We start from the raw sequence: 12,958 nt of genomic DNA on the forward strand, positions 1-12,958 counted from the left end.
AGAATGAAGCAAAATGAAAGAAGTAAAAGGGAAAGAAAGAAGACTTGAGGATTTTCTTCTAATAATTTTATACAAGAATATGAACTAATCTAAAACACACAGTACCTAGAACACAGTAAGTGTCAATAAATGCTAATCAAGGAATTCACACATCAAATGGCTCCTGTTTGCAGGGCCATTTTGTTGCACACCTCTAGGGGGCAGCATTGGCACTATCATCTATGTGAAAGACACCTGGAGCTGTGCAGTGAACAGCCTCAATGACCCTGCTCATAGAAGCAATGAAAACTTGCCAAGGCATTATATGACCTGTAATAACCCCAAAATATTCAAGTCAGCATTGTTCAGCTTTCCAGGAAAGCAAATAAATATCTAAAAGAAGAGATTCAATGGTCTTTCTAAGTTAACATCTCAAGTTCTAGAACTGTAATAGATGTAGCATATTGTATTTGGGGGCAGGGAACAATACAGAAAGATTGCTGAGATACTGAATAGATATTCTTTAACTCTTGCAAATAAAACTCAAAATTACGATGCAAATTGATGTGATATGGTCTTCCAGTTGGAAATCCTTGCATAAATGGGCATAGGCTGACTTGTCTTAATGCATGTACCCATTTATATTTAAATGACCTGTGAAATAGCCTTCCTTACAAATTTCTATACATATTCATCAAGAGACAATGTCAGCATTGAAAGGTAGTCAAGCAGAAAGAAAAAAATCCTATTACACTGACAAGACCATTTCCTTGGTTAATGTAATCAGATAGCACAGCTGCATTCCTTGTTAATTTGAATTTAGTTGAAATTAAACTCACATTGTGACAAAAATTAGACACTTACAAAATAGTTTCTGAAAATTCACACACATTTATTTTTGAGGTAATCATTTAGGGCAGGAGGCTTTTTAAAATTTATCAAATGGGCATTAGAGCAAGATGAAATACTCTGATTTCTAAAAAGTACTTCATTAAATATTTTATTAGGCTTCTGCGAAAGTAGTATGAGAGGACTGCTTAGTAATTTTATTCTATTTTTTGCTTTACTTGGAGAACTTACCAATATAATTTGCCAATGTACTTTTTAAACCAGATTATTTTAATTAATGTTTTAAGACTAAATGACAAGAGGAACCAGAAGCATGTTCTTTTAATTCATTCCTGTAGGTGCAGATCTATTATAGGAGGAACCTTAAGATTAGGTTATTTCAATTGAGATGTGACCCACATTTAAGACCTCAAGAGGTCTTAAATCCTCTTACTGGAGTCCTTTATGAGACGATTAAACACATATAGAAGCAAAGAGGGGAAATTAAGCTCACAGAGAAACGCCTAGAGAAGCCACAGACGGAGAAGCCAGAAGCTGGAGGCAAGAAAGCCAGGAGAGAAGGACCAGCAGATGGCGCCATGCGCGTGGCTATCTGACCAGGAACCCAAGCTCGCCAGTAAGTGGTCTTCAGAGAAGGTAGTATCCTGCTGATGCCTGAATGGGGACATTTTAATGGCCTTAGAGGTATAAATTTACCAGCTAATAACTCCCCAGTGTTAAAAGCCAGTCCATTTCTGGTATACTGCATCCCAGTAGTTTTACCAAACCGAAACACTTGGTATCACAGGGAAAGAATCCTGACCTAGGCTTAGGGTTCAAAGCACCTACGTCCTCCACTCTTCTCTGTGTCCTTAACTGAGCCATTTTATCTCACTGTTTCCTCACTTGTTAAACAAAGAGAAGGAAAAGAGAACAGAAAAGGAAAGGAAAGAAGAAAATAAAAGAAAAGAGAAAAGCTTTGGTTTTGACCCATAAACCCCATGAAGACAAGAGCCGGGTGGATTTTGCTTAGTGCTCTGTCCACCCCAGCTAGCCCGGTGCCTGGCACAGGGCAGCTTCTCAGTTAATATTTGTTGACTAACTCACTATTTATACAAGCTATAAGGTTCCTTCCAGCTCTGATGCTATAAAAATATATACAGCTACATAATACAAAAATATATAAAATAGACAAACAACAAAACTTCATTTAGTCAATCATTTACAGAATAATATTTATTCTAAAGGTAAACAAAACAGAAACAAACAAAAAGACCCCTTTCCATTTGTTTCGGGGCTGTACATTCCTGATGAACACTTCTAAGGGTCTGATGTGGGTGATTTGACTTCACAGCTTCTTCACAGAGCTTGATGACCAAAGGTAATGAATTGGAAGCACTTTGCACAATGTTTGGCTTGGCTCCCAATCAATGGTCAATGAAAGTGAATTGGATCTGGAAAACTCTGTAAATTCTGTGGAAAACGACACAGCAGAAAATAAGTTCTCCCGCTACATGTACAGGAGTGCTGAAATCTCAGAGCTAGTCTCAGGACATTTTTTTACTTCAGTCCTAAAAACATACTGTTCCAGGTCCAGAATTATCAGAAATCTTGCCCAGAATGGGTAGGCTGTGAAGAAATAGGTGCTTTCGAATCTGACTGTGGAGGGAAAGTAAACACTGAAAACTCCATTTATAACATTTCCAGTTTACATTAGAATCCAGGTGATCTCATTACTTTATTTTTTTTTTTTTTTACAATTTATCAAATCATCTGTTCAAATACTTCCTAATCTAATACAGCCTAGGAAATGGTTCTTGAAGTGTACCCTGCCCCTATTCCAGCAGGATCAGCATGACCTGGGAACTGGTTACAGATGCAGATTCTTAAACTCCACATGAATCAGTAACTCTGGGGACAAAGACCTCCCAAAATCCGTTTTTACAAGTCCTCTAGGTGATTCTGATGCACACCAAAGCATGAGAAGGGCTGACTGAGACTACACAACACCTAAGATACAAATTTTCAAAGAAGGCCAAGTTCAACATTCTACAAAATATTCTACAATGTATCCCAATTGAAAAAGCTCACATCATGTCATAGGCAAGCTGCTTATCAACTATAACACTCAATTAACAAATATACAACAAACACATTTTATTTAAAAAATACTGAAATACTGACCCTGAAAATGAACAAGTGAGGACATTCAAGTCATTCCCCATTTGCATAAGTAAAATACAAATTTTAAATAATAAAAATATTACCAAATTTAATTTCAATGTGAATAAAACGCTAACTATAAAAATGAGACAATGGCTCTATAATACAAAAAGTTATCTTTTTTTTTTTGTTTTTTCTTTTGTGTAGTCCAAAAGGTGATTCTGATATAGAACTAGTGGTGTGTAAGATTCTTCAGGTAAGATGTTGAGTCTTTGTTCTCTTTAAGAAAAGCTTTCAGTTACAGAATTTTGAAAAAAAAATTTTAAATCACATTTTCTCAGATACCAGTAAAGAGGGAAAATATTTTTAATTTGGGGGTAGGGTAGGACCGGGGAGCTGATGAGAGACCCTAGATCTTTCTGCTGTCACCCTCTTCCATGGCAAATTAAGGAATTTGAGAAGATACAGAAGAAGATAAGTGGATTATTGACCATTGCATATGAGAGAGAATGTCTCAAATGCCTTTCCCAGCATTTTCTCCAAGAGCTAAAATTCACCTAAGAGAAAGAAGTCGACTTAAACATATTAAAAGAAGTGGGGGAGAAATCCGTCCATTCCTAATTCGGTGCCTAATTAGGAACCTCAAATGGCAGCGTGCTGATTACCTCTCCGGATTCCGTGACAATGGCGTCATAAACCCACCTAATTCGGTGCCTAATTAGGAACCTCAAATGGCAGCGTGCTGATTACCTCTCCGGATTCCGTGACAATGGCGTCATAAACCCACCGTCGGTTGCAGCGGCACTCGGGCCCGCACTTGTTGGAATTACACTTGGGGCAGGGGTAGAAGCAGCCGAGGCAATTCTTCTCTAGGCAATCGCACAGATCGACGTCGTTACAAATTAGCCTGCCGCTTTTGTCGTACTTCTTCATGACTCTGCAAAGAAAAATAATGACATTAACATGACAGAGCAATTTTCCTTGACATTGAGAATAAATTATTCCGCAGCAAACTTCATAAATAGGATCCTTTTACTCTGAGAGAATAGCACCCTAGCGATTCCCCCACAACACTTCAGGATATTATGTGGCAGGGACGTTATGCAAAAGTCGGTCAATACCATCAAACTATTTCCAACACAGCCAGCCTTGTCATGGACAGCAATGCGTCATTTCTCCAGCATTGCTAGGGAATTGAATATTTCACAGAAGTAAATGATGAAGAACAACTGATTAAAGCTTCCTCCTACAAATGCCCCCAATTTTTCCTTAGAATATAACCAATCTTGATGGAATTGTGCCCTAAACAATTGCACTCCTTTTTTCTTTCTTAAAAGCACCATACTGAATACAACTTCCTTTTTTTAATGGCTCAAGGTAAGCATTAGAACCATCAGCTACCACATCATAATTACCATTTAAAAAAACTCCTTTGCTGCCTTCCTTTCTCTTCTGTTTTTAACCTGGTGTAGAGTGAAATATCAGATGGCCAAGATGACAGAGCCAGGCACTATAAGCCCAAGACCAGATATTCTGTGCCAGAGGAGGGCACAAGAACATAGAGCCTTGCTTTGGGTCCCTACAGATTCTGTATCAACCTCCTACAGCATGTATAGGGGCAAAAGGCTTTCCAAAGAATTCTGCCACCTTTTGAAAACCAAACCATTTTGAAATAAATCCTTCAAGACCAAGCTGCTTGAAAGGCTTAGAATGGCAAAAAAATACCTCTCTGTACAGCTTTTGTCCATTACTACCAGTTGAAATAAAGGATGGCCCTAAGCAAGTGTGGTGAATTATGAACTTCTGCACCCTTTGTCCCCAAACAGGTTTCAGTTATGTAAAGCTGTTCTATGTGCTTTCCTTTCCTAAAAAGAAAAAAGGAAAACCAGATGGAAAGATCAAGGATCATTAGGTATACTTGCCTTCTGTTTATCGCACTTTAGCAGAAATACCTTCTCGTGTTTTAATTGTGTTTTGAAGCATGAGTATCTATGCTTGAAGTGCTTCATCTGCAGAACGAGAACCTGCTCCTCCATTCTGTTTACGCTCACCACTAATTCCACCAGGAAATCAAGCGTCAGCAGACAAGGAGATTTAATATCTACTATGGGAAAGATACAAGCCCCCCCAAATCCACTGAACTATTACAAAATAGTCTTTTCAATAAATGGGCATGGAAGAACTGGATATCAATACCCAAAAGAATGAACGAGGACCCTTACCTTACAGCCTATACAAAAATGAACTCACAGTGGATCAAACACCTTAATATTAGAATCAGTGCCATAAAGCTCCCAGAAGAAAATGTAGAGAAACATCTTCAAGATCTAGTAATAGGAGGTAGCTTCCTAAACTTTATACCCAAAGCACATTCAACAAAAGAAAAAAATAGATAAACAGAAACTTCTCAAAATCAAATGCTTTTGTGCCTCAAAAAAACTGCCAAAAAGGTGAAGAGACAGACAACTCAATGGGTGAAAATATTTGGAAATCACACATCAGATAAAGGTTGGCTATCCTGTATGTATAAAGAAATCATACAACTCAACAACCAAAGAACAAACAACCCAATTACAAAATGGGCTAAAGATATGAATAGGCATTTTTCTGAAGAGCAAATGCAGATGGCTAAAAAGCACACGAAGAGATGCTCATTCTCATTAGCTGTATTAGGGAAATACCAGTGAAGACTACAATAAGATATCACCTCACATCCATAAGAATGGATGCTATTAAACAAACAGGAAACTACAAATGTTGGAGAGGATGTGAAGAAATTGGGACACTTACGCACTGCTGGTGGGAATGTATAATGGTGCAGCCACTATGGAAGACAGTCTGGTGGTTCCTCAGAAAACTAAATATCAAGTTGCCCTATGACCCAGCAATACCACTACTCTGTATATATTTAGAAGAGCTGAAAGCAGCGACACAAACAGACATTTGCACAGTGATATTCATAGCAGCATTATTCACAATTGCCAAAAGATGGAAACAATCTAAGTACCCATCAACAGATGAGTGGAACAACAAGATGTGGTAAATATATATACAAAGGAATCTTATGCAACAGTAAGAGAAAAGGACGTCCTACAAAAGGATAGATACTGTGTGATTCCAGTTTTATGACCATGGTAAAGGTAAAAACAGAGGCTATAATACAGCATATAGGGGCCTAGAGATACATGGAAGCTAGAGATGGGTGAACTGTTAGCTAATGAGGTTGAATTTAATTGTAAGGGAATGGGTAGAAGTGAAGGCATTCACTAATGGGTCTGTAAGAATATTACCATATTGAAGGTGAACATGATTGAAAGGGGTTGTATAGGCCCATGTGTCCCACTGATTCAACTGCAAATATAAATAAGTTCTAGCATGAACTATTGCAAAGATATGAATCTTGTACAAAGAGTGTATAAATTTGGGGTAACAGGGGAAAACTGCCATTGCATGTTATAAGCTATGTTTAACAGGAAAACATCAACAGTACCACAGCAATACCAGGGGTATATAATGGGGGAGGGACAAGAGTTAGGGGGAGGGTTGGATTTTCTGTTTACCTTTCTCTTGGAAACAATGAAATTATCTAAAATCGAGAGTGTTGATGGACTGTTGACTTTGGATATTATACATAAAGCCCAGCAGATGGAGGAGTCTGAAAGATGCATTGAGAAGTAGATTGGTGAATGATGGAATATACATAAAATTGAATATTGCACTCCTACAAAAAGAATTGAAGTTGTGAGGCATGCGACAGTGTGAATGAACCTGTAAGACATTTGGTGAGGCAAAATAAGCCAGAAATCAAAGAACAAATGTTGTGTGATCTCATTTAGAAAATATTTATAAGAAAACTGGGGCCTAGATTGTAAGCTCTTATAGCAGTTACATTTAGTCTGGAGAAGTAATTGTTATTTCTGGATTTTGAGAGGCTGCTTTATATCTGTATAACCTGGTATTTAGAGATAAGAATGAAGCCGATCAGATTGGGATTAAAGTAATTCAGAAAACAGGGGTAAGGAAGGCATTGCCTATATTTTAGAACCTCACCTACTCTTTGAGACCAAAGGAAGAAAGGTTTGTTTTGTCCAGAACATAGGTTTTTTGTGGCACATGATCTAACTCAACCTGTCTGGATAGATCATTTGAACAATGCAAGCACAGGGAGCCCAGAATAAGAATGAAGGCCTTTAATCCTGTAGAGCTTAATATAATGCCTGGATACATCCCAGAGTATATTAAGCATATAATCAAAAAGTATTGGCAAAGTCTCTTGAGGGATAGGAGAAAAAATATGGAACTATTAAACTGTACCACTGAGGAAATCCCGGCTATTGTGTCAAACATTAGGGACACCCAAATCAATAGGCCAAGCCCTTAATTTTGAGGTTTGCTCTTGTGAAGCTTATGTGTGTAGCAGAGAAGCTTAGCCTACCTATATCCATGCCTAAGAGTTACTTCTTGAGAACCTCTTTAGTTGCTCAGATGTGGCCTCTCTCTCTCTCTCTCTAAGCCCAGCACTGCAAGTGAAATCATTGCCCTCCCCCCTTCATAGGGCATAACACCTAGGGTAAAAGTCTCCTTGGCAGTGTGGGAGATGACTCCTAGGGATGAGTCTGACCCTGGCACCACAGGATCAACAATGCCATCCTGAAAATAAGGCGGAAAAAGAAGCATAACAAATAAGGTATCAGTGACTGAGAGAGTTTCACCTAGAGTCAAGAGGCTACTCTGGGGCTCACTCTTATGCAAGCTTCAGTTAGACATTGCTACCTATCATAACTTACCAAAACCCAAACAAAACCTTTCCTGACAATTCCAAAGAATTCCTTATGCCATATTATATAAGATTCTACAAAGGTTCCATGCACTAGGATAACTTTCCAGAAACCTACAACCTCCAGATGGGTCCCTGGACCAATAAGTTCTGAAATGCAGAGGGCCCAGCCTCTCCAAAACGTCAAGTAGTTCCATCCCCCTATCCCATATTATTGACAGCCCCTTCCAACATGTAAAAAATAGAATAAGCATGGCCCAAATACCCTTAAAGAGTGGGAGAAAGATCAAAGTATATACAGACAGGGTCGGGTTTGATAAATGAGTATGATTGGTGAATGATTAAATTGATGTTTCTTTTAGTCTCCGGTATCTTAGAGCAGCTAGAAGTGAAAACCTAAAATTGTGGAATTGTAGCCCATACCAATTTATTGCTTTTTCGTATATATGTTGTTTTTCACACAAAAAAAGGAAAAAAAGGTTGTGATTGTAAGAGAAAAATTAAAAAAAAAAAAAAAAAAGGTGGCATGGCCTAAGTCTCACATTCAAGAAAAGCCACAAATTAAAAGTTTGGCCCTAGCTCCAAATGAGGTTTTACACACAATCACAGAGACAGTGAGGCAGGGTCAGAAGACATTCATCTAACTTTAAATGGGTGTCCCGTTATCAGTCCATACCACCTGTACTGTACTTTAAATTCATTCAAATTTGTAAATTCTGTAATTATGCTGTAAACAGCATATACTGAATTGCATTTTTATATATTGAGTGTTATAATTATAGCCCTAAGTATTAACCATTAAGAAAAAGAAAGTGACCCCTTCCCCCAATTTGTGTTTCTTTAGATTCTAAATTAAAGCATGGTGATGTACTTAGATGAGGAATGATATTAATTCTTCAGAAAAAGAGAGTTTTGCAATGTATTATGACTACTTTTGGGTCTTGGTTGTGCTGAACTTATAATTTCTCCACTATTTTATAGCATTTCCCAGCTCTGGCAATCAGAATTTGCCTCTTACCTCTCCTGAAGGTGTTAGTTTAAAAAGCTTATAGAAAAACAAGTAGTTAAAAAATCATAACAGTGGCAAGGGTCTAGTATCTTTAAATAATATTTCCTTCTTCATACATGACATTCCTGTGTAAACCCTAACTGGAATCTTGTTTTGAGTTTCTACTGGAAGCAGATAACATATTGCCCCAGCCTATCTGATACCAAGAGAAAGGAGTTCAGCCCTGATGGATGATTTCTTAAGATCATGAAATTCTGCATGTAAGAAGTAACCCTGAGAAAAGCAAGATGTGACCAAAGAATCAAGAAAATAAGAATATTTTTGTGACTATGTCTTATTTTAATTTTAACCACAGACTTGTTCCTTTATCTATTAAAACCCTAATTCACATCCTCTCTTTGAACTGGTTTTGGAAGGAAATATTATTTAAAGATCCTAGACCCTTGCCACTGTTATGATTTTTAGCTACTTGTGTTTCTATAAGCTTTTAAACTAACATCTTCAGGAGAGGTAAGAGGCAAATTCTGATTGCCAGAGCTCGGAATCAGCTATTATATATGGGAAAAATGGGAGTGGGTGGTCCTGAACCAACCCAAGAGCACAAGACAAATCCTGTTCCTTTCCCTTTGTCTTAACCCAAATACTCCTCTGCTTTGACACAGAGTTTATGGTTCTCTACTCGTGTGATACAATCTCTTATAAAATTATTAAATTCAATTATGTACACAAATGTGCACCAAATATACATGCCCAGTTAAGAATAATAAAACAAACTTCTATGTGCCCACTGTCTAGCTTAATAACAGAATTATACCTTTGAAGTTGTCTTCATGTCCCATCCCATCACACCTCATTGCCCTCCAATCTGAGAGGAACCACACCTTAGTTTTGTAAAAATCATTTCCTTTTTTTACCTGTAGTTGTGCCGCATATGTAACCTATGTATATGCCTAAGCATATTGCATTTTTCTTTTGTAATTTGCTTTTACTTTTAACATGTACTTTGAGATTTGAAGGTATGGATAGTTACATTCAAATACTATCATTTCTGTACATATTCCACTGTATCTACATACTACAAGGTAGTTCTCTATTCCCTCATTGATGAATTTGGGGTTATTGCCACATTTGTGTGTGTTATTATTTTATTTTATTTTTTGCAATTACAACCAGTGATACTATAAACCTTCTTGAACACCTGTTTCACAAGTGTAAGAGTTTTTCCAGGGCATCTACATACTCAGGAATGATGTTTTTATATTGATGATATGTACATATGGTATATAGGTAATGTCGATTTTTTTTTTTGGCATGGGCAGGCTCCGGGAATCAAACCTGGGTCTCTGGCATGGCACGCGAGAGTTCTGCCACTGAGCCACCATGGCACTGCCCTTGAATTGTTTTTAATAGTGGGTGTCATTTTAAACTCAATTTATGGCCTGTAGCCTCATCAACATGGACATCATCAGGCTAAATTCTTTGATTATCTGGCAAGTCTGGCATATTCCCCTACTATACTGACAAGGTTTGGTACCCTGAATGCTGTTAGCCTTTTCTTCTATAAAATGCCTGTTCATTGTTCTATTCATTTTTCTATTAAGATATTTATCTTTTTCTTCTTGACTTGCAGGATTTTTTTTTGTATGTTTTGGATATTAGTCTTTTATATCTTCTCCTACTTTGTTATTTGTTCTTAGGGTATCTTTTAATATGCATACATTTTCAATTCATAATTATTATTTCAATATCATCAAATTTATCAGCATTTTCCTTTTTGATTTGTGTAGTTTGTATCTCTGATTTGCTAGTAATGATTGCATTTAATTATAGTTCTATGCCCATTTGATATCCTGAATCCATTCCCATGCTTATATCTTCTTCTAATAATACATCTTTGCTACTCTTAATCGTCTTTCCAACTAATGCTTTTACCCTAGTTGAAGGGTCTCGGAAGACTTTTTTGAAAAAAACTAATTCTTAGTTTAGGATTATGGACTACCTCTTGAAATTTTCTAACTTCCAGACACATGGGATGCTATTGTAATTTATAACGGATTTTCTAAAAATAAAGAAAAGAAGGTAACCTATAATCACTTAGCTTTGCCAAGGAGATCTCATGCATTTTATAATACTACAGATGATGCATAATAAATTATAATCTTACTTGTACTTTACAGAAAAATATTCATTCATCTTTGACATTCGTGCTTTCTTTTTCTGCTGCCTTGTTTCAGGATTGAAGTCTGCGACCTGTGGCCCCGGGTTTTGAAATGCCAGGCATTTTAACTGCCGCTCTATTTGTTGCTGTAAAGCAAATAAAACACATTAGTAGTAAGAACTGGATACTTTTATCTGCCTTACATTGACTCAATGAACTTTCAGTCAGCTTTACCATAATGGCATGAAAGCATAGATGCTTTACGTCAAGAATTTAATGTTTAAGCTGATCAAGCTACAAAAGATGCAAGTTTTCTCAAGTTAGATTATTCTTTCAGAATAAAGAAATACATAGCAGAAAATGCATATGATATAAATATTTTAAAAAATCAAGGGGGGAATAAAAGAATTCCTTTTATACCTGCAAAACATTAGTCAGCTTCTTAAACCCGAGGACAGGGGTGGATGTCAGAATTAGCATTTCATGGTGGATAAGTACAAGGGAACCCAGGCTCTTCCTCAGCTGTTAGCTGAAGAAGCCCAGGTAAGGAGACCCCAAGACGCCCGTGTCCTACACACCCTTTATTGCCTTGGATGGGTTCCCAAAGTGCTCCCCACTCTGGGAGTGAGGACTCGATCAGAGCTCCGATTCAGAGCACAGCCAGTGGAAGGATTCACTCAGTCAAAACCAGAGTTGGAGAAGAAAATTGTGCTAGAATGACTTCCAGGATGCTAGGGGGGAGTTTTGAAAGTCTCCATTTGGGGAATTTTGTAATTCCAAATCAAATGAAGCATGATCAGGAGAGAAGCAACAAAGATGCTTCGATTAAATACTGTTAAGTTATTTTGAAGGTGTGGTGCATAGATCGCGGGGCCAGGGAATGCTCTTTTGATAGAGTTTAGAAGACAATAATCTGAGTAGCCCAATAAAATGTAGGTTGACATATATGTAAAGTTCTACATCTTGAACAAGGGAAACTTCCAGTGTACGAATTTCAATTCAATATTATAAATTCGCAAAAGAATCTCATAGGCTTTTCTGCAGTTTATTTAGTTCGGTAATAGTCTAGTTAGTACAAAGTTTTGGTTTTTTAAAACTTCATTTTAGCATGTGTATATATACTTGTTTCATAAACCTAACTCATAATAGGTAAAACAGCTCTACATTTGTGTTCAGCACACCTATGAAATAAGCATTACTTTGTAACATCTATTAATGTGTTCAGTAGCATAGCAAATAGTTAAGAAGTGCCAGCCTAGTTGAATTCAAGCCTTGCCCCTTCCACCTGTTGTTGATGTGCCTTGAACAATTTCTACTTCTCAAAGCCTCGGTTTCTTATTTTAGAAAATAGAGTTAACAAGAGTATCTACTTCACAGGGTTTTGATAAGATTAAATGAGTTAATATATACAGAGTTTTAGAACCATGATGAATACATAATAAGGATGACATAGGATTTGTTAAATAAAAACATGTGGAAAACAAACAAACAACAACAACGAAAACATTTGACTATATTCTCCACAAATATTCTATCTGAGGGCAGGATTTTATCAACCAGAATACTGGGCCAAAATTCAGGGAGTGTAACAGGAAGCGAGGAGAAATGTGACGTGAGACCAGCTTAGTGTGGCAGAGTAAAAAGGAAGCACGGGAGGGGACAGCCCCCTCCTGCGAGTCCTGGCTGACCCCACCTTCTCACCCACATTCAAGGGCAGTTCTGAGGTACCCGAATTGGGAACTCCCCAAATAACATGGAATCATATAATCCGTGTGTCATACCAGCTGCTTCTGTCCAATTTGACAGCTTTTCTCAGGAGAATTTCGATCCATGTGTCCCTCTGGAGTGGAATTGTTTTTTTCTGATTGTTCATTCATTTCTGATCAGTAGAAAGGTAATTGGAAAAAAAAAGTAAAATGCATTAATAGAGCGGGTCACAGTGGCTCAGCAGATAGAGTTCTCACCTGCCATGCTTGAGACCAGGGTTCGATTCCCGGTGCCTGCCCATACAAAAAACAAAAAACAAAAAACAAACAAGCAAAAA

At 37.4% G+C, this 12,958-nt stretch overlaps 1 protein-coding gene across 1 annotated transcript; it reads right to left on the minus strand.

Annotated features, from left to right (window-relative positions):
• Positions 1-2,026: 2,026 nt before the first annotated feature.
• ARL14EPL (ARF like GTPase 14 effector protein like) lies at positions 2,027-12,791 on the minus strand. Its single transcript, XM_077138695.1, has 4 exons — positions 12,696-12,791; positions 10,921-11,060; positions 3,636-3,907; positions 2,027-2,280 (listed from the first exon to the last, which is right to left on the minus strand). The coding sequence occupies exons 1-3, from the start codon at positions 12,789-12,791 to the stop codon at positions 3,685-3,687; spliced, it is 459 nt and encodes a 152-aa protein (XP_076994810.1). The 3' UTR covers positions 2,027-2,280; positions 3,636-3,684.
• Between the last annotated feature and the right edge of the window lie 167 nt (positions 12,792-12,958).

The sequence above is a fragment of the Tamandua tetradactyla genome, chromosome 21 (genome assembly GCF_023851605.1).
Source record: "Tamandua tetradactyla isolate mTamTet1 chromosome 21, mTamTet1.pri, whole genome shotgun sequence".
NCBI lineage: Eukaryota > Metazoa > Chordata > Mammalia > Pilosa > Myrmecophagidae > Tamandua > Tamandua tetradactyla.

What these genes read in the sequence shown, in the direction of transcription:
- ARL14EPL (XM_077138695.1), bottom strand. Translation starts at nt 12,791, where the DNA reads ATGAATGAACAATCAGAAAAAAACAATTCCACTCCAGAGGGACACATG. An exon ending in AAATTGGACAGAAGCAGCTG is followed by an intron (nt 11,061 to 12,695) that starts GTATGACACACG and finishes TTTGCTTTACAG; the next exon opens with CAACAAATAGAGCGGCAGTT. An exon ending in TATTTTTCTGTAAAGTACAA is followed by an intron (nt 3,908 to 10,920) that starts GTAAGATTATAA and finishes TTTTCTTTGCAG; the next exon opens with AGTCATGAAGAAGTACGACA.